At 39.2% G+C, this 19,761-nt stretch overlaps 8 protein-coding genes across 8 annotated transcripts; 4 read left to right on the forward strand and 4 right to left on the reverse strand.

Moving 5' to 3' along the window:
- Window positions 1-587: 587 nt before the first annotated feature.
- On the forward strand, window positions 588-1,432 carry LOC6639774 (trafficking protein particle complex subunit 5). The gene is made up of 3 exons (XM_002062744.4): window positions 588-812; window positions 873-1,182; window positions 1,313-1,432. Exons 1-3 carry the CDS (start codon window positions 637-639, stop codon window positions 1,409-1,411), a joined length of 585 nt encoding a protein of 194 aa, XP_002062780.1. The 5' UTR covers window positions 588-636; the 3' UTR covers window positions 1,412-1,432.
- LOC6639773 lies at window positions 1,398-1,978 on the reverse strand. Its single transcript, XM_002062743.4, has 2 exons — window positions 1,775-1,978; window positions 1,398-1,690 (listed from the first exon to the last, which is right to left on the reverse strand). Exons 1-2 carry the CDS (start codon window positions 1,901-1,903, stop codon window positions 1,478-1,480), a joined length of 342 nt encoding a protein of 113 aa, XP_002062779.1. The 5' UTR covers window positions 1,904-1,978; the 3' UTR covers window positions 1,398-1,477.
- Window positions 1,979-2,023: 45 nt separating this feature from the next.
- On the forward strand, window positions 2,024-5,443 carry LOC6639772 (AF4/FMR2 family member lilli). Its single transcript, XM_002062742.4, has 2 exons — window positions 2,024-4,750; window positions 4,818-5,443. Exons 1-2 carry the CDS (start codon window positions 2,935-2,937, stop codon window positions 5,267-5,269), a joined length of 2,268 nt encoding a protein of 755 aa, XP_002062778.2. The 5' UTR covers window positions 2,024-2,934; the 3' UTR covers window positions 5,270-5,443.
- A 168-nt stretch (window positions 5,444-5,611) lies between these two features.
- Window positions 5,612-6,316, reverse strand: LOC6639771 (protein aveugle). The gene is made up of 2 exons (XM_002062741.3): window positions 6,079-6,316; window positions 5,612-5,883 (listed from the first exon to the last, which is right to left on the reverse strand). Exons 1-2 carry the CDS (start codon window positions 6,229-6,231, stop codon window positions 5,719-5,721), a joined length of 318 nt encoding a protein of 105 aa, XP_002062777.1. The 5' UTR covers window positions 6,232-6,316; the 3' UTR covers window positions 5,612-5,718.
- On the forward strand, window positions 5,991-9,093 carry LOC6639770 (26S proteasome non-ATPase regulatory subunit 11). Its single transcript, XM_002062740.4, has 6 exons — window positions 5,991-6,056; window positions 6,650-6,983; window positions 7,048-7,554; window positions 7,620-7,832; window positions 7,892-8,905; window positions 8,975-9,093. Exons 1-5 carry the CDS (start codon window positions 6,007-6,009, stop codon window positions 8,120-8,122), a joined length of 1,335 nt encoding a protein of 444 aa, XP_002062776.2. The 5' UTR covers window positions 5,991-6,006; the 3' UTR covers window positions 8,123-8,905; window positions 8,975-9,093.
- Window positions 9,094-9,494: 401 nt separating this feature from the next.
- LOC6639885 (attacin-B) lies at window positions 9,495-10,375 on the reverse strand. The gene is made up of 2 exons (XM_002062739.3): window positions 10,056-10,375; window positions 9,495-9,997 (listed from the first exon to the last, which is right to left on the reverse strand). Exons 1-2 carry the CDS (start codon window positions 10,358-10,360, stop codon window positions 9,598-9,600), a joined length of 705 nt encoding a protein of 234 aa, XP_002062775.1. The 5' UTR covers window positions 10,361-10,375; the 3' UTR covers window positions 9,495-9,597.
- A 1,896-nt stretch (window positions 10,376-12,271) lies between these two features.
- Window positions 12,272-12,540, reverse strand: LOC6639884 (drosocin). The gene has a single exon (XM_002062738.4). It carries the CDS (start codon window positions 12,521-12,523, stop codon window positions 12,353-12,355), a length of 171 nt encoding a protein of 56 aa, XP_002062774.1. The 5' UTR covers window positions 12,524-12,540; the 3' UTR covers window positions 12,272-12,352.
- Window positions 12,541-14,650: 2,110 nt separating this feature from the next.
- Window positions 14,651-17,927, forward strand: LOC6639883 (major facilitator superfamily domain-containing protein 6). The gene is made up of 4 exons (XM_002062737.4): window positions 14,651-15,153; window positions 15,217-15,862; window positions 15,923-17,122; window positions 17,179-17,927. The coding sequence occupies exons 1-4, from the start codon at window positions 14,888-14,890 to the stop codon at window positions 17,359-17,361; spliced, it is 2,295 nt and encodes a 764-aa protein (XP_002062773.1). The 5' UTR covers window positions 14,651-14,887; the 3' UTR covers window positions 17,362-17,927.
- The last annotated feature ends 1,834 nt before the right edge of the window (window positions 17,928-19,761 follow it).

Raw genomic sequence — 19,761 nt, forward strand, 5'->3', positions numbered from 1 at the left:
AAATATGTATGTATAATTTAAAATTATGTTTATTATTTAAATTTAAACAAAATATAAAAATAACAACAAAAACAAATGCCTAACAAGTCAAAACAATAGCAAAACTTCAATATTCATCCAAGTTTTTAAAATAGCTAACAAAATGAAATCATAATTTTATTTATTAGAAAAAGTAAAAAACAAAACAATTTCACAATTTTCCAATTTTGTTTTATAAATATAAATAAACACAGAGAAGAAAACGTAAAGGAAAATGGCATTAAAAGAAAAAACAAAATAAAATAAATGAAAAACAAAAGAAAATGGAAAAAAAAAACAAAATTAAATTAAAATAAATGATATATTTATTCATATAAATGTATTTGAAAATGTGAACAAGAAAAATACCAACAAATAAAAACACAATTTAATAAACAATAACTAAAACTTGTTTGCATTAGCATGGGTAAAACTTTTAAAAGACGATGAAGGTATCTTTAAGGTTTCACCTGTTTGAATTTAGAGCGCACCCGCCTTTTCGTACTTTTTCATCGGTTAATCGACAGTTAGAGCTGCCAGACTTGACTAAATTTTACGCAACACGGCAACTCTGATCATTGTTTTGTTTAGTGGGCCAGCTGAATAATTGCAAGGAAGATGGAAAAATTGGAAGCTTTAAAAATCTCGTCGATGCGCCCACGCAGCAATATCCTCGATCGTCCGCTGTCCAAGGGTAAGACAGAGGTATCGCAAAGCATTGTAGCTTTGCTGTTCAGCGAAATAGTCCAGTATTCCCAGAGCAGGGTGTTCACAGTGCCCGAACTGCAGACCAGGTAAATGTAAGTTCAAATGAAATTTAGAACATTTCCTAATTTGTGTCTGTGTTTACCTAGACTTCATGATTTGGGACAGGATGTGGGCACACGCATCATTGATTTGTATTTTGTTCGGGAGCGCAGCTCCAAGAGGGAAACAAAACTTACCCAAATGCTTCTCTTTGTGAAGACAACCGTGTGGAAAAATCTATTTGGCAAAGAGGCGGAGAAACTAGAACATGCCAATGATGATGAACGCACCTATTATATTATTGAAAAGGACCCACTTGTCAATACCTTTATAAGTGTCCCTAAGGATAAGAGTTCATTAAACTGCTCCAATTTCACGGCGGGCATTGTGGAGGCTGTTTTAACCCATTCCGGATTTGTAAGTATAAAAGTTTTATTTATAGCAATTGCAGAATTATTTAGTATGCTGCTAAGTTGTCAGAAAACTATAAAACTATTTATATTTTTCGTATTATTTGACAATTATTGCATTCTCCTCGTATTTTCAGCCCTGCAAAGTTTCTGCGCATTGGCACAAGGGGACAACGTACATGGTAAAGTTCGAGGATTTTGTTATTGCCCGAGACAAGCAAATGGAGGAGAAATAAACAAGTTTTTATTAACAATAATTTCGTGATTCATTTTAATTTTCTCTACAAAACCAAATTACCCGTTTAAATAAACTTAAACTGACGATCCTTGTAAGCCACTTGACCGGTGCGGTACTTCGCCTCGCGTCCGTCGCGTTCACTCTTTAGGGCCCAGGCATAGACAACAATGGGCAGCACAACAGCAAAGAGACCAGTGCGGAAGGATTTGCCCGTGGGCTTAAAGTGCTCAAAGTTAGACACACGCATGGCCTGGAAGCGAGCCAGACCAGCATCGAACTAAAAAAAAGAGGAAAATTAAGTGAAAACATTCAGCGATTTTGAGTTGATGACATAACCCATAAGGATTTGAGTCTTGCTTACCACTGTGCCGCCCTCGCCAGTGGCATGACGGAAAGGATTCGAGCTTTGCTTCAGAAACTCGGTACGTAGTTTCAGAGTCTGCTCATGCTTGCGCTTGATTAGCTCCTGCTCTTCCTTGGTTAAAACCATATTTCTTTCCAAGTAATTTGTCGCAAATCAGATTGTTGTTCTTCTTCTTTGCGAACAGCTGGGAGGCGGAGTGGCCAGAGTATGTGAAAGCGAAATCCCAAAAAAATCAATCATGTATCGAAAGTGACCACAGTTATCGAAAATATTTTGAAACCGATATGCAAGTAGTTGCTATCGAGATATTTAACGGTTCATAAATTGCTACAAAAATGTTGCAGAGTAAGTTCTTTTGATTTAACGGTTTTGCACATTTATACAATCTTGGGTGGTCCCGGAACGACCAAGCCAAAGCCTGCTGCTTCGTTTCCACCCCCAGCACTTTAGTGCGCCGACTCGCAACTCACTTTACTTTTTTCCTCTGCCATCTCGCTTGCACTTTTATATACGAATTGTCCTAGGACCAGTCTCACCCTATTAAGGTCTCTCACCGCGCATGTCCTGCAAAGTGTTAAGCGCAGATCTCATGTCAATGTCCTGTTCACGAGCTTAGGCCAGTTTGACATATAAGTTCTCTGGAAAATCAAGAGTGACAGAGAAATGAAAGTGAAAAGGAAAACTGTCTATGGAAACTAATGAAATAAAAATTAAGAGGAAGTGGCTAAACGTTGGTAATAAATCAATAATAAATGAGTCTGCGCATGACAATTGCAATTGGAACACACTATCCAGCCGAGAGAGACAGAGGGAGAGATTGACATGCGCACTACTGCAATTGGGTGGTAAAATGCATTTGGCTTAGCCTTAAACAACAACCCGAGCACACCCGGTTAAGGGGGGGAAGTATTTGAGGTATTCGCTTAGGGGTTGATTTCGCCTGGTTGCCTGCGGAGTTGCGCCGTTGGTCCTCGTCGTAATCAGCCATCCTCTTCGTTTTCACTTGTCTGTGCCCAGCGTTTAATTGTTGTTGTGAACAGGACCAGCGCGGAGGCAGTGCCTCAAAAGAAAAAAAATTGGCTTACATTTTCTGTATTGATTATTTGGATTATAAAATTTATTAAATTTCGTGCAATATCTTTTAACAACCCCCCAGGATGAGTCTCAAGTCGAGTGCGCGCATTAAGAAACGACGCTCCGATGCGGCAGCGGCTGCCTTTGGAGCAAATAGTGTCTCATCATCCTTTGCCAATACAACCACCACCTCCAGCAGTAGCAGTAGCACCACTACTGCCAATACTAGCAACAACAACAACAACAGTAATAACCAAGCTGTCCCTCCATTGAACAACAGCCACATCAATCCCACGTCCGGGTTGTCCAATGCCACTATCAAAAAGCACAGCTTTGTTGGCCGTAATCCGAATTTCGATACGGATGAGACCAAGCTACTCATCCAATTGTGGGGTGATCCCAAATTGCAACGAACTCTCATTACCACTCATAAAAAGCATGCGGTGATCTGTCAATTGGCGGCCAAAATGCAGGAATATGGTTATCACAGGTCACCGGAGGAAATAACCACCAGAATCAAGAATCTGAAGTGTTTCTACAATCGCCTGAAAAAGGACAAGGAATGCGGTGGCTTGGGTGCCGATACGGAGCCAAGTTGGAAACACTTTGCCGAAATGGATGCCATCATGACGCGGCCCATCTTTAGTGTGCGTCCCAATGAGGTGCCGGCACCATCATTGAAATATCAGCTGGAACAGGCACTGGAAGAGCATGCTGAGCGTCGAAAGCGACGCATAGAGAATGGTGAGGAGCTATCCGAGAGCGATACCGAAGAGGATGACATGCTGTTGTCCGCTTTGGTTCACAAAACTAAAGACCCAGTTCCTCGGCGAGAGGACGATACAGAACAGGAGCAGCTAGATGTTGATATCAATGGCACCGGAAATGGCGAAGTGGGAGGTGTGTCCAGGGAAGATAATACAACGTTGGGTGTCAAGCGTCGGAAACTTTCACCAATAGCCACAGATGTGGATATGGGAGAGGCTTTAAATTGTCCACCCAGCATTAAGACTGAACCGGGACAAGAAATAAAACCAGACACAACATCTGCACCTGCTCCTCCACCAATTCCAACCGAGCCAGAGGTGGAGGAGGAGGACGATGATTGTTTGCTCCTGCCCCTGACCAAGGAGGAACCTATTGATGTGGATGCCGCCGACGAGAGATCTTCGACTTCTCCAGTGGCAGTAGCACCACAACCCGCTGCCACTATGCCCACATTGGTGGACATGTTGCAATTGCAGACCAAGAGTCCATTTACATCAGCCAATATCATTCCGGCCAGCAGCATTACGACTACAGCCAGTTGCACCTTGACCACGGCCAGCAATTCAACGACTGCCGGAAAGTTACAACCTGGGAAAATTTCACTGGTGCCCACTAATTTCCTCATGCAGCCCAAAATCCCTGGAGCGGCGCCTACTGCCAACAATGCTGCCAACGCTCTCATCAGTCAAGCCAAGGCGGGGGCTCCTCAGTTGCAAATTCTACAAAGTGCCATCAATCAGGGGGCCCGCCTAATGATTAGCGGAACTGCTCCCGCTGCCGGTGCTCCGACAGGTAATCCTGGTCTAATGGCTACTGCACCGGGGGGAGTCAAATTCGTCCTGGTCAATGCAGATCAAGCAAAAGCCGCAGCCGCTGTGGCAGCGGTGGGCAAATCTTCGGCCTCGCTACCCTTAGCCACAGCCCAGGCGGCGGCGGCTGCTCAGGTCCAACAGCAGCAGCAGCAACAACAGCAACAGCAGCAGAAACAATTGCAGCAACAGAATTTTCAACAAGAACAGCAACAACAGCAGCAACAACAAATACAACAGCAGCAACAATTGGAAAAGGATGATAAGCGTCGTGCACAGGATAGGGCACGTGATGATCAGCAATCCAAGCGTCACATGACAAGTGAGTCCCTATAACTTCTCCTTTAGGTGAACCATCTATTAATCTAGGGAAATCTCTTCTCTTTCAGCTATGAGAATTCTTTTGCGACAGCTGCTCAATGCTCAAAACGAAGCCAATGAGATTCAACATAATCGTCTATCATTGGAACGCGAACGCCTGGATTGGGAAAAATCAATGGGTGATCGCTTGCTAACACTATTGCCAAATCTCTTGCAATCTGGAGGATCTGCCACGGCGACAAGTAATGCTGGTCCGACAGCTGCTCCAACGCAGCAGCAATTTATAGTCTCAGGCAATGGCGGAACAGCACAGCGTTTGCAGCCACCCAAGTTACTCTTTACCACAGCTCTGCCCATGACAAATGGCACCACAATGGCCATGCCCCATATACTCGCATCGAATTCGTTGCCCAAGGTTATAGCGGCGACGTCATCCAACGCTACAGCAACTACAGCCAAGCCATCAACCTTGGATAATGATGTCCAATTGATTACGCCCAAACTGGAAAAGGAAGCTTAAGCTCAACTGCATTACCAAAACTAGTCGACTTTCAACTGAATGATATTATAAGAAATATTCTCAAAGTGATCTCCTGTAGAAGTGAAACGAATGATATTCTTGCCCGCCATTTAAATTTTTGAAATTCCACGCTGTATAAAATAAAACTGTCTAACAATTTCAGTTCTAAATTAATCAAGTCAACAATATTAATTCTACCATGATTAATATTAATTCCAAAGGGATTCCCCGATTTAAATAATGTAGAAATCTTTTAGAGAAAGGACCCCAGAAGATCAAGGATTACTTAAGTCCTATCGCAAATCCTAATTGCACAATTGATAATGGTAAACTCCGTTTGGATAACTTTAGCATATTCATTTATGCACAAACTTAATCTAAACATTTTAACTACAAACAAATTCAATCCTAGATCTTATAGTATAATTTATGCTAGCAAGGATTCAATACTATATATTAAGACGTTCCATATCACGTATTTCCATAATATCTGTCTTAAGTCGCTGTTTTACGATCTCTCGCCAAATAGCCTCCCGATCTCGATTGTCCGTCACACCCATCCTCTGTAAGGATGTGTCCGTAATCCGTAGCAGAGCGCGTCCTGTGATATCGTGCTGAAATTAAGAATTTAAGTAGGCAATTGTTAAAATGTTGTTTGAGCGAAATTTCAATATTTAATTCCACAGAAGTATTCATTTTTTTTTTGTTTTTCAGTTAAAGAATCTTTTTTGGAGGAAATGGCAGATCTGCTTCCCAAGCCTAAGCCTACCGAACGGGATCAAAACAGGTATTTACTTTGGTTTCTTTACCTTGGCAAAGAGGGTCTCGTATTTAATGTATTCACCACAGTGCCGTCGATACCATTTAAGTACATCGGTTACCGTCCATTGGTGGACAGCCTTAGGTCTTGTAGTTTTAGTCCGAGTTTTGCTTTGCGTAGAATTGCTCGTTTCTTCGCCCATTTTATTTATTTTATTTATTTTTTTGTTAAAAAACAACACCTGCTGGAAATACTGGGCAAGCAGTGGATGCCACTATTTCTGGCATAAACAGCTGATGAATCAGCTAGAGAAAGACACTGGAGACGTTATTCGACTATTCGATATTTTATTTCACTCATACTTACGATAAATTATCGATAGACGGTGAATCGAAAAGATTGCCAGCTCTAATCGTGACTGGCGCTTACAACGACCGAAAAAAAGTGAGAAAACTCTAGATAAAAACACCCAAATACGCAGTAATTACACACAATAGGCATAGAAAAAGAAAGAGAAACTGAATTGCCGCATAGTGAACGAGACGAACACACATTTAGTTGAACGGTTTTGTCAAAAAATTTAACTGGTTATCATCACCAAACGAAAACTCTTTCCAAAGTCGCAAGATGGCCGGAGCAACACTTTTCGAGCGGGCCCAGGCTTTGTCTAGCGTAAATCGCGAGGAGGACAATAGCAACAGCAACACTCTACTCAATAAATTGGTTCGCGACCAGGAAGGAGCCGAAAACGATGAGGAACGCATACGAATTAAAGAGCAGGGCATCCTACAGCAGGGTGAACTCTACAAACAAGAGGGCAAGGCTAAAGAGTTGGCTGACCTGATCAAGGTGACGCGTCCGTTTTTAAGCTCCATTAGCAAGGCAAAGGCTGCGAAATTGGTTCGTGCATTGGTCGATATGTTTCTCGACATGGATGCTGGCACTGGCATTGAGGTGAGTTTGCTTATTTCCTCATTGTATAACTCTATGCAATAACTATTTCCGGTTTTTGGTATAGGTGCAACTGTGTAAAGACTGTATCGAATGGGCCAAGCAAGAGAAACGTACTTTCTTGCGGCAATCCTTGGAAGCACGCCTCATCGCTTTGTACTTTGACACCGGTTTGTATACAGATGCTCTCTCCTTGGGCTCGCAATTGCTGCGGGAACTGAAAAAACTGGATGACAAAAACCTATTGGTGGAGGTTCAACTGTTGGAAAGCAAGACCTATCATGCACTCAGCAATTTACCCAAGGCCAGAGCTGCACTGACTTCTGCCCGCACAACGGCCAATGCCATCTACTGTCCACCCAAGGTGCAGGGCGCCCTCGATCTGCAATCGGGCATTCTGCATGCGGCTGATGAGCGTGACTTTAAGACCGCCTTCTCTTATTTTTATGAGGCCTTCGAGGGTTTCGATAGCGTCGATAATGTCAAGGCCTTGACCTCACTGAAATACATGTTGCTGTGCAAGATCATGTTGGGACAATCCGATGATGTCAATCAGATTGTCAGCGGTAAATTGGTAAGACATAACAAAAAATCATAGTTTGTGGAATTTTTCATTTCAAATAACTTTTTTATTTATAGGCAATCACTTATTCCGGCCGTGATGTAGATGCCATGAAGGCGGTAGCGGAAGCTTCACACAAACGCTCTCTGGCTGATTTCCAGACAGCATTGAAGGAATACAAAAAAGAACTGGCCGAGGATGTAATTGTGCAGGCACATTTGGGTACGCTCTATGATACCATGCTGGAGCAGAATCTTTGCCGGATCATTGAGCCATATTCCCGTGTGCAGGTAAGTCTCAAGTCCAGTAGTCGCAATTCTTTTATTTCTAATTGTAAACGTCTGCATAGGTTACCCATGTGGCTGAGAGCATTCAATTGCCCATGCCGCAGGTGGAAAAGAAGTTATCACAAATGATTCTGGATAAAAAATTCAGCGGCATTTTGGATCAAGGTGAAGGTGTGCTCATAGTCTTCGAAGAGATGCCAGTTGATAAGACCTACGAACGTGTTCTGGAGACTATACAAAGCATGGGAAAAGTTGTGGACACTCTCTATCAAAAGGCTAAGAAGCTATCGTAAAACAGAAATACTTTTTCCAAACAGAACAGAAGAAACACTCTTAAAAACTCTTTCCCCAACTCCTTCACATTCTCCTTTGATCTTCAACAGAATTCGCTATATAATCTACTCTCTCCTCCATATCCCGATATTCTTTCAACGGAATTCTCCAGATTTTTTATATATATAAAAAGTAATTTTTCTTTTTATCGTTTTGGGTTATTCTTGTGTTTCCAATAGTCTCACCCCACATAGACACACACACACACACAAACCATATACAAATAGATTATTCATCCTGATTTTTCTAATAAAATATCCATCGGTGGCAATTAATAGCAAACAACAATAACAACAGTAACTACAAAAAATGTAAACCTAACACATAAGCAAAATTTATTATTCAATGCGGAATCGAATTGTTTACGTGAGTGCGTGGTATGATAAGCAAAAATTTTCAATTAACTACTTAATAAATACAAAAAAAAAAACAAAAAGGTAAACAAAAAAATAAATAAGAAACAAAAAACCTATATGGTGGCAAAAACAGAAATTTGTATGTAATTAATTTATATTCTCGATAAGACAAAACGGGGATCTTTTCTGTTTCTAATCAACCTAAAGCTTTATCGCTATATAAGCCCCAGCATCAGATTGTCTCTCAGCAGTAGTCAGTTCCGATTTCGAGATGCGCTCCCAGCAATTGCTAACGCTAATCTTTGTCTTGATGGGGATTATGGGGGCTTTGGCTTTTCCGAGTCCTCCCTACTTTCCGCCGCCTATAATAAGGAGCAGTGTGAATGCGTGAGTCACATATACATATTTATATTTGTTTAATGTATTCAAAATTTAACATATTTTTGTTTCACAAAGGGTAAACAGCGAGATACGCCCGGCAGGAGGTCGGTTTGGTTCTATTCTCAAACCACCAATTATTCATTAAAATATGCAACAATAAAATCTTTTTATAATATGTATTTCAAAAGTTAAAATTTGAAATGTATTTTTGTTCGTTTCATGAAAAAGGAAAAAGCAAGTATAAACGATTTGGGCAATTTATAATTGTATAAATGAAAATTCTCTATATAGAATAACACAGATTGACAAAAAACCAAATAGAGTTTTAGTTTTTTATCCCATCTTTAATACAAAATATTTTATTTTAAAAATTCATTTGATTTAAGCAAAAAATTTATTAAACCTAAATTTAAATCAAAATAAATGGCAGCTCTTCTCTTTCTGTAGTTTTCTGTAAATATAAATACAATTTATTTGTAAACCAAATTTCTTTCGTTAAATATATTTAGAGTCAAATTGATAGTAAAGAAAATGATTTTATGAAAATTCTGGTGATCATTTAATTTGAAGTATCCAAAAAGTAAAAGAAATTTAATAATTTGCTTGATTGATTTTATTTTCTGACATTAGATTATTCTATTAACTCATTGATAAATAAATACTTTGGCTTTTTTTTTTGCATAAATTCAACGTTGAGATTAACCAAAATGATGGGTAAGACCTAAACCGGCGTTGAAATTAGATTGACCCCTGAGTGGTCCACTTGTCCATTTGCTGGCTCCACCCGTCAAGTCGAGATGGGTATTGCGATTCTGAGATGACCATAGATTGGCACGTCCATCCAAGCCCAACTGACGACCCAAGCCGGGAATATTGCTCTGAGTAAGACTGGCGCCATGACCATTGGCATGGGAATAATCCACTCCAAAGCCATTACGTTGGAACTTCAGGCCATTGGCTAGTTGATTTTGTGAGGCAAAGACCTTGGCATCCACATTGTGTTTACCTTTGTTGAAGAGATTGGCATGAGCCGACTGCTGGAAGCTCGATTGAACGCCAGGAGTATGGGTCTTGGTGAGATCGAAACCATGGCCATGACTAAACCGGATAAAAGGTAATTATTAAAATTATCTATTATATTTTTTATTAAACTTACTTATTGTAGGCCAAAGTGCCACCGGTTGTTACGGGACCACCTTTGGTATTGCCAGCGGCGAATACTTGACCAGCCACATTGTGTTTGGGATTGCCAAAGGCCTTGGTGAGACTGACACGTGCATCGGCTCCTCCATTTGGATTTGAAGCCACTGAACCACCCAAAACTTGACGACGCACACGATAGATTGGTGGGGAACGTGTTGGTTTAGGATAATATGGAAGAGTTTGGAAACGTTGTGCCTCAATGGCTACAGCAAAAAGTGCCAAAAGGCAGGCCAAGATTAGAACGCTTCCGTTTTGCATAATGCTTGTGGTTTTAGCTTGAGATTGCTACTGATGTCGATATGGGATAAGAATCGGCTTTTATATACCTACTACGAAAAGCATTTCGCTATGGGGAAGCACCTACTCGAAGTTGTGGTGATTTACAGAAAACGACGATGCATCTGTCTTATCAGCTTAGAGTCAATGGAATTCCCCGTATCATATTTCAAGTGGTGATTTACTGTGAGAGAGTCTGTAAGATGACCTAACTTGGAATTCGGTAGACAGTCCAACCCAACGCCACCCAATTTGACCTCCATTTCAGGACACTTGTTGATTTGGCCTCCTTTCGCCTTCTCCTCTTTGCCATAGAAATTCTTAGCGCATCGTCCCCTTCTTCTTATAGTTAATCGGACCACCCATTTCCGTTTCTGCCTTGAGATGAGATGAGCACTGAAACACTTGAACATCTTGCGCAGGACACAAAATTGACAGTTATTAGCACTTCTCCGTTTTTACACTTGTCACGTTTTATCAATATGAGTAGAGGCGAATCCTTTGCCGATGAGTGGAGAGCTCAGCCAGCTGCAAAATGAGCCAAAGAGAGCCCAACTCAAGTTTCTCCTGCTTCGAGTGAAGTTTCCCTTTTGGCAACTCTAATTGAATTCGATTTGTGCGCAGGAGCAGAGCAAGCCAAGCGAAATGAGAGCGCCAAAAAGCGAAACTGTGAATGTCAACGGAAAGTTTACACTGAAAATAACGAAAGGTATTGAAAATTTGACTGAAATGCTCAATATTTAAAAGATATAAAACAACAAACAACCATTTAAGTGTTTGGATCAGGTAATTAAGCAAGTACTTTTATGTATTTATTTAAATCGCCATTAAAAGGTTTTGTTTTAATCGACCTTTTAAAATTGGACAATTTTTTAAATGAAGTCTTCATGATGTAACCCTTAACTATAAAAAACCAATTTAATTTTTTGCTTTTTGTTAAACAACTTTTGCCACTTTAAATGACTGTTCTATTAACTATTTTTATTTGAGGGAGCTTTTAGTCTATTGTCGCTTGAATAGTATGATATTTTTTAATATTACAAATCAAATTGGCTCTATACGGCACTTTCGAAATATTGTGAGATATTACAATCATTATTCAAAATTCAAATAGTGACTTAAGATTGCAATTTGATAGCCTAATGAAGTAAATTTAATAAATTTAATACAAGGTTTTTTTTATTTTTAGATCTGGGGCATACTATCAGGCATTAAAAAATCGTAAAGAAGTTATTTAAGGTGTCATTGTCTTACGTCGTAAGATAGAACAATCGTTCATTGATCCAACCCAAAAATAATAAAAAGGGGATTTAAGGCTTTTATGCTTTTTACATCAAAACTTTTTACAAACAAAATTACCTGTACCAGTACTTTTTCAAGAACTAGAGCTGATGACAAAGATAATAATATTAGTAAACAACAGTAGCAAAGGTTCATGTAACCGATATACTTTTGCTGTGTTATTAATACAAGCATAAAATAGTGATCAATTGCATCACAAATGAAGGGACTATCTCTGTTTTTAATTGGAAGTTGCCTAAAGTGTATCGAATTCATTCGATAACCTTCATAAAACTTTACTTCACAATTTCCATATTTCATTTAGTTGTTGATCTTCTGCAACTGCTCCGAATGAAAATATTATATTTTGCAAATAATGAGAAAAACAGTAAAGAACCTCATGATAACTTCTGCTTGAGCGACCAAAGTAAATAAATACACATCTAAATATAAAGTCATGCTTTTATAGCTATCAATGAACATGTGAGTACAAAAATAAGAACGCAAAATGTTGTATAAATCAGTTGAATTTAATCTAATTTTAGTCTACTTAAAGAGCGATAACCTAATATTCACATTTTATTATTTTGAATGAAACAACCTAAACCCAAATTGCAGCTATATACACATCATTTTATTTTGTATGAAAATATATTGTGTACATGATTAGGAATATATTCCATTTGATTCAATTTAATTGATCTGCTGGCCCTGTTCCAATGGAAGATTGATATCCCGACGCACACGAATTGGACGTGGATGGGATGTTGGACGTGGGCTGTAAGGTCTCGGCTTGCCAGGCGTAGCCACAGCCAGAGCACAGCAGATGGCTAGGAAGACCGCAAAGATGATGGAGAACTTCATGTTGCTTTCCCTTTGAGTAACGAATGTTGATTGATACGTGATCGATTATAAAGTCAAGCTTTTATAGGCGCCGAGCTGTTATCAATGGATTGGCACGTACAACAGGAAAAGTAAACATGTTTTACCTAATTAAAATGTGGTTTGCATAAAGTACTTCACACTGGAGGGGATTTTTCTGGCCTGGCCAGAGCAAATTGTAAACAGAGATGGTTTTTCTTGGAAAAACTGTTTCGCATATGTATTTGTACACTCTTTAGTAGTAGCTTATCAGCTATAATCTGTGTCTCTTAATAGTCGCTACAGTTTTGCTGAATATTTCTCTTAAGTAACTATAATTTTATTTTAATAACATGACTAAGTAGAAGAGGAGATTTGCCTTTGGTGAAGCGCTGCTCAAGTGATTTAAAGTACATTTTAGATACAGAGACTCCTATTGAAGGTTGTTAAAAAAATTTTACTTGATCTGCACTTGATTTGAAACACGATTCAAAAGCTTTTATCTTTTAAAATCAAGAATGTAATATACATTGCATTCTAAAAATGGTTTAAAATATTTCTACTTACTTTCAAAATAAAAAAAAATCCCTGAATTTAGGCTATGAATAATGATTGGTCGAGTCGAAATGCTTCAAATTTGTATTTAATCAGTTTAATTTGAATTTTTGGCGCCTTAGCTGTCAGCTTCCTCTTTCTCTTTGTCCATGCTGCTGGTCGTGTCAAATCTCATTAGGTTGAAACGTACATATATGAAACGCGCTTGAGCGAGCTTTTCCGCTTTTGAGCGTAATTTTGTTGACTCTTTTTCAGTTTGTCCATTTCCCCTCCAGCCATCCACCACCCACCCTCTCGTTCTTGGCTTTGGTTTTGGGTTTTGGGGAAAATTCTGTGTCTGTCAAATGCTTGTGTAGAGGCAAGACGTATAGAAAGAAAAACTTTTTGCTTATCGATTACGCACGTAACACAAAAAAAAAAGAAAAAAAAACAGATTTCAACGCGAAAAATATATAAAATAAATAAATAAAATTTAATTGGTCACAAAGCAAAGTTAGTCTAGATGCAATTAAATGTGTAAGCAAGAATTTGCATATTTTACTTTAAATTGAGAGAGATAAGAAAACTTTAAGGAAAACAACGAAAATATGCGAGTGCCTGTATGTGTGTGTGTGTGTGTGTGTGTGTCGTCTTAAGTGTCTCTGGCTTTGGCCTTCAACAAAGTGTGCGAAAGAAAATTTGTGTCTACACGTGCGAAATGGTCTTGAGAATAAAAAATCATTCCAAAATGTTATCTGTTGTATAACTTGGCAAAGACCTTCAAAATTGCAATAGATTTATGTTTGCAACTTAAATCAATATGCATTAAAAAATATTGAATTTACTTAAATTAAATACTTTAAAATTTAGTCAACATAATTTTTAAAATATGATTTCCTTTTTAAGTTTTGTTTTTTTTTCATATTACAACAACAAGTCTGTTCTATATACGAACTACCCACTCACACAGACATACATACATGTAAGCCCACACAAAAAGTTACATATACATACATACATACATATATACATACCCATTTACCTAGATTTTGTAATGGGCCAACTGTGCGTATGTGTGATAAAGAGAAAGAAGAAGAGCCAGCAAACGGAATGCTTCCCAAAATTCACTCATACGCTCAACTGAATGTAGCGCTCAAAGCTCATCCGCTCACTTGGACCTCACTCAGAATAAAACTTGCTCTTTGGCTCAGTTTTAAGTTGTGCACTTGTTTTCGTCTCACCATTTTGGCCAAGCCAAGTGGGAAAATTGTTTATGGCCTATGGGAAATGTCAAAAGGAAATCGCAAGTTGACAGTTATCTCAGAATAATAAGAAGATTGTTCTATTTACAATGTGGAAAAAAAGAAGATAAAGATAAAGACTTAAAGCAAAGCGTTTTAGAATTAGTCATAGCATACTTATAGGTGCGACTAAAGAATATTTTGATTAATCCTTTTCAACAGGTTTTTTTTCGTTTCAAAAACCAATTTAAAAGCCTTTCTATTGTTTTGGATACAAGTAATTTGACCTAGTTTCCACTTGATGAACATTTCGCCTGTTGTCTGAATTGCTATCATTGTCTATTCACAGCTGCTTAATGGCTATAGAGATGATGATGATGATGATGACGCTGCAGATGATGTTGTAAATGTGAGTGAGAGACTAAAAGCAGCAGCAGGAAACAGGAGGAGGAAGTGTCAGCTGAAAGCGGAAACAGTGAACGAGAAGGTGGCCAGCCAGGCGAGTAATAACTGAGGCAAAGGAAACATTAGACAAAAGGAAAGGCCACAACCGACAACAGACGAAGACAGTTCAAAGTCCTAATAACACAAAATGAATCCCTATAATACGGGTGCTGGCGGTGGTGGTGGTGGTGCTGCCAATCCCTTTGGCGCACCAGCCTCAAATGCTGGTTATGGACAGCAGGGAGGAGGCCCTGGCTATGGCTATGAGCAGTCAACAGCCCCAGGCTATGATCAGGGAGGTGGCTTCAACTACGATCAGCAGCAACAGCAGCAGCAGTCAGCAGCGGGCTATGGACCACCTGGCGCCCGTCCTCGTGTAGATGTTGAGGCCAGTGGAGAAGTGGATCCCAACTTGTAAGTCAATCACACTTATGTCCAAAAAATGGTTTTGATAACTTATCGTTTTGGTTTGCTCAGGTATCCCGAGGCTAAGGAATCAACGCACAAAGTACGCGGTCATTCGGACATTTTGGAAATGTTTTTCGGTGCCAGCACAGAGCGAGAGCTCATTCCCGTCAAGAGTTTCTATTTCTTTTTCTATGCGGCCTTTGGTTCGCTATTTCCTCTGATGGGTGTCTACTTCAAGCAGATGGGCATGAATCCGGGACAATGCGGCATCCTTGTGGGCATGCGTCCGTTTGTTGAGTTCCTTTCGGCTCCATTTTGGGGCTCTTATGCGGATCGTTGTCGTCAGGGCAAGAAATTGTTGCTCGCCTCATTGGCCTGCTGGGTACTCTTTACCATTCCGTTGAGTTTTATCCGTCCCGAGGCTATCAATTGCATTGAACAACACAATGCCACGAGCTACGTGCTAACCTATACTCGGACAAAGCGTGATCTCTCGGCCATTAGTAGCTATGAACTCGATCAGGGAACAATGCCGGCCGAGGAGGCTCTGGAGGAGGCTGAAGCGTCTCATAGTCGTAGCAAGAGATCGATTCTTCTGCCAACTATTGATGCAGGAATTTCCCCCGTGCACATTAACTTTGTCAGCAATTATGATAATAAATATCATCGGGATTATGTAACACCCATCTTCAGTTCAATGGTCTATCGCACTCCGGTAAGGGAAATGAAATTAGAATCTCTTGATCTTGGAATTAAAACTCTGTTTTTTTCGCAGGACATACAAAAAGCTTTCTTTCTGCTGCTGTTGGTTATTCTAATTGGTGAATTCTTCAGTGCTCCGGCCATTACTTTGGCGGACTCGGCGGTTATTACCCTGCTTGGAGAGGATGCCGATAAATATGGACATCAGCGAATGTTTGGCTCCTTGGGTTGGGGCATATCCATGTTTTTGGTGGGCATTGCCTTGGATCATTCCACCTCGTTCTCGAATCATCCGTGTGGAGCCGGCAACAAGGAAAAGAACTACAACATATGCTTCTCCATATTCTCCGTGCTGATGACTTGTGCCATAATTTCGGCCTCGAAAATCACTTTCAAATACGATCCCATCGATGAGAATCAGCAGCAGGCCTCGTCGCAGTTTGTGGATCCCAACAAGAAGGCCGAGGAGGAGTCAATGAATCAATTGGCCGCTCAACTCAATTTACCATCACTGGCTGTGGGTAGCGGCAGCGCCGCTTCAGGTGCCTGTGCGGGGGGTGTTAGTAGCTTCTTGGCCGCTGGCCATCAGCCGCAGCCTCATATCGGAGCCGAGTCGAAAGTGTTTGCCCAGACGGCCAAGGAATTGCCCGAATGGATGACGGTGTTGACTCATTTCAAGGATCTGAAAACGGCCTCATTTCTGTTTGTGGCCTGGTTCATGGGCTTTGGCATTGGTCTGATATTCACCTTCCTGTTCTGGCATTTGCAGGACTACGGCGGCACGCCCACTCTCTTCGGTGTGGCCTCTGTGATCAATCATGTGTCCGAGATATTTGCCTACTTCTTTAGCTTCCGTCTGATTACCCAAATTGGTCATGTCAAGGTCTTGTGTCTGGGTCTAATTGGCAATGTGTTGCGCTTCTTGTACATTTCGTATCTGACGAATCCCTGGATGGTATTGCCCTTCGAATTGATGCAGGGCATCACTCATGCCGCCGTCTGGGCAGCCTCCTGTTCGTATATTGCCCACAACACGCCCAAGCATTTGCGTGCCTCGGCTCAGGGTGTGCTCCAGGGCATCCATCATGGTTTGGGACGCGGCTGTGGTGCCATTATTGGCGGTATGTTTGTCACCTATTACGGTACTACTGCTACCTTCCGTTGGTATGGTATTGTTTGTCTCTTTGTGCTCGGCTTCTTCATCTTCGTCAACTTCTATCGCAAGGAGCAAGGATTTATATCGGAAATACCAGTCACTGAGGATCCACATCAGGTGAGTGCCAAACAAATCAAATTAAATTCATGTCGACTAACTTGTCCGCTCTTCAGGTGGCTGAGGAAACTTCCCACTTGGCACCCCATGGTGTGCCCAGTAATCCCATACCACGAGCTCTATCCAACTCTCGTCTCAATGAAATGAATCCCAATGGCGGACCATATGGTACCTACCAAACCACTGGCGGCAATCTGGATATCCCTGGAGCCAATGCGCACAATCCGTTTGCGCAGTAAACTATATATAATCATATAGATCAACACCAGGATCAATCAGAATCAATACTCGCAATACCAAACAACAAAATATGAAAATTCACTCACTCACACATAAGGTAAAAGAAACACACACACACAAATGAAAAAAAAAAGAACAGAGGAAACTAAGAAGGATCGAATCAAGGATAAAAAACAAATAACCGCAAACATATCTTGGACATTGGCCTGCAATATTGATTGCTTAATGTGTGCATTGCTTTATTTTGATTGGTTAAGCAATATACAAACAGTCACGAGTAGTGGAGAATCTAGGAATATGATATGGGGCAAACTTGTTCCTAAAAGTAGGCAATGGGCAGTCGAAGGATTCATTTGTTGAATATTACAAAGACATTTTTGGTATTTAGAAAATGATTCTATTTATAGACAAGTTTTTGAAGGTACAGTTGACCTCAAAAGTAGCTTCAGTTTCCAAAAACATGAATTGCTTGCCTACTTCAGGGGGCAAGCTACCCTTTTTCTACCTTTTGACCCATACACCCTCTCACAAACACACACATATATACATATATATATATATACATAGGTATATTTTATATAGGACATATATATACATAATACTTACTGTAAAGTATTTATAATTTATTACTTAGTTACAGGAACCAAAGAGACAACAAAAAAAAAACATATTTTTATTATTTTTTAAAACTGTTGCAAGAGATTGAAACGAATTTTCAGATAGCACGACAAAAGAGAGGAAAAACCCAAAAAAATAAATCCTAACATATTTATAGGCATTTTTATAATTATGTTGCATCGCAATCATATCATATAGGGGAACTATACGATTTACCCTGTTTAAAATCTATTTTTAGTTAGATTTGCAGAAGAACACCAAGAAAAACACACACACACACACACATAAATTACCCCACACATTAAACAAAATCACACATAAAGTACCTATCTAAATATATATACATAAATAACTATATAAAATCGGTGTAGAATTTGGATTAACACAAATGCATATATGTATTTGCGAGATATAATCGATAAAAACAAATGAAATCTTTAAATATTAGTTAAATCTATTATTATTTTCCAAAGCAAAAGAAACAAAAAAGAACTCTAAATGATCCTAAGTTCCAAGTTTCAAGTTAGTAAAATTAACTCAAAAAAAGTAAAAAATATAAATGTAGTTGCATTAACTATTTAATTATTAATTAATTAAAACAAATGTTGAAAAAAAGAAAGCAAAAAACCAACAAGAAACAAAATGTTGTAACGAATGATATTATGAAAATCCGCCTCATTGCAATCAACTGTTGAATATTTTAATTTTTACACAAAAAAATATACATACCTATACATATATACATATATATATATATACCTAAAACAAAGAAAACATATTTTGACATACCTAAAGAAAATGTGAAAGAAACATTTAAACAAATTGACGACGCACCAAACAAAAAAAACAAACAAAAAACCAAAGAGAAGCAAACTGTATCTTTATCTGTGTCTAGCTTAGATATGCCGAAATGTATTGTACCTAAGAGATATTTTTTCTAATTTGCCCTCTCCCCCCTCAAAAAGACAAAACAGAACAACCAAAAAATAATTCAATGAACATATAAATATTATCTTAGATATTGTTAATAATATTTGATATTTTGAAATTATATATATACATATGTATGAACTACATGCATAGATCTTATGTACAGCACCTTATAAAGATGAAGATGAAGATGATGAAGACGATGATGATATTAGAGCGAATCCTTAGTCTAAAGCATTGCTAGGACTAGGGATTACTCCCTTCCCGCTAGGTTATGTTTATTCTCGTTGTCTATACCTCTTTCACAACTATATTATATACTATAATTACGAGTATATGAATATTATTATTATGATTATTATTAATATGATTATTGTACAAGTATTATACACCAAACGCATACTTACAGATACAAAAAAACAATACACATATGGAGCAAAAGCAAAACCAAACCAAACCAAACAAACCAATAAATCATGTAATTATACATATAATACATATACACATGCAGTGTACATACACATATATATGCTGTATGTATGTTTAATAAAAAGTTACAAAAACCGAGTGAAGTAAAAGATAAAACAATAGGCGATCGGACTTTCATTGTTTCCTCGATTGGAACAGCTGCTAAGGTTATGGGCCCCTCATCCCGGCTGTATAAATAAAGAGTGAGCGTAGCCAAAAGAAACTATATCTATATAAACCTGTAGAGGGAAATGCGGTATCTGGTTTGGATTCTCTGCTTGACTGCTTTTTGCTGGTCCGAAGAGCTGGGCACAAAATCCGTGGCTATACGACCAAAGCCGCGACCTATTAATCCTCCCATAATGATAAAGCCAACGCCAAGG

Source organism: Drosophila willistoni, assembly GCF_018902025.1.
Source record: "Drosophila willistoni isolate 14030-0811.24 chromosome 2L unlocalized genomic scaffold, UCI_dwil_1.1 Seg196, whole genome shotgun sequence".
NCBI lineage: Eukaryota > Metazoa > Arthropoda > Insecta > Diptera > Drosophilidae > Drosophila > Drosophila willistoni.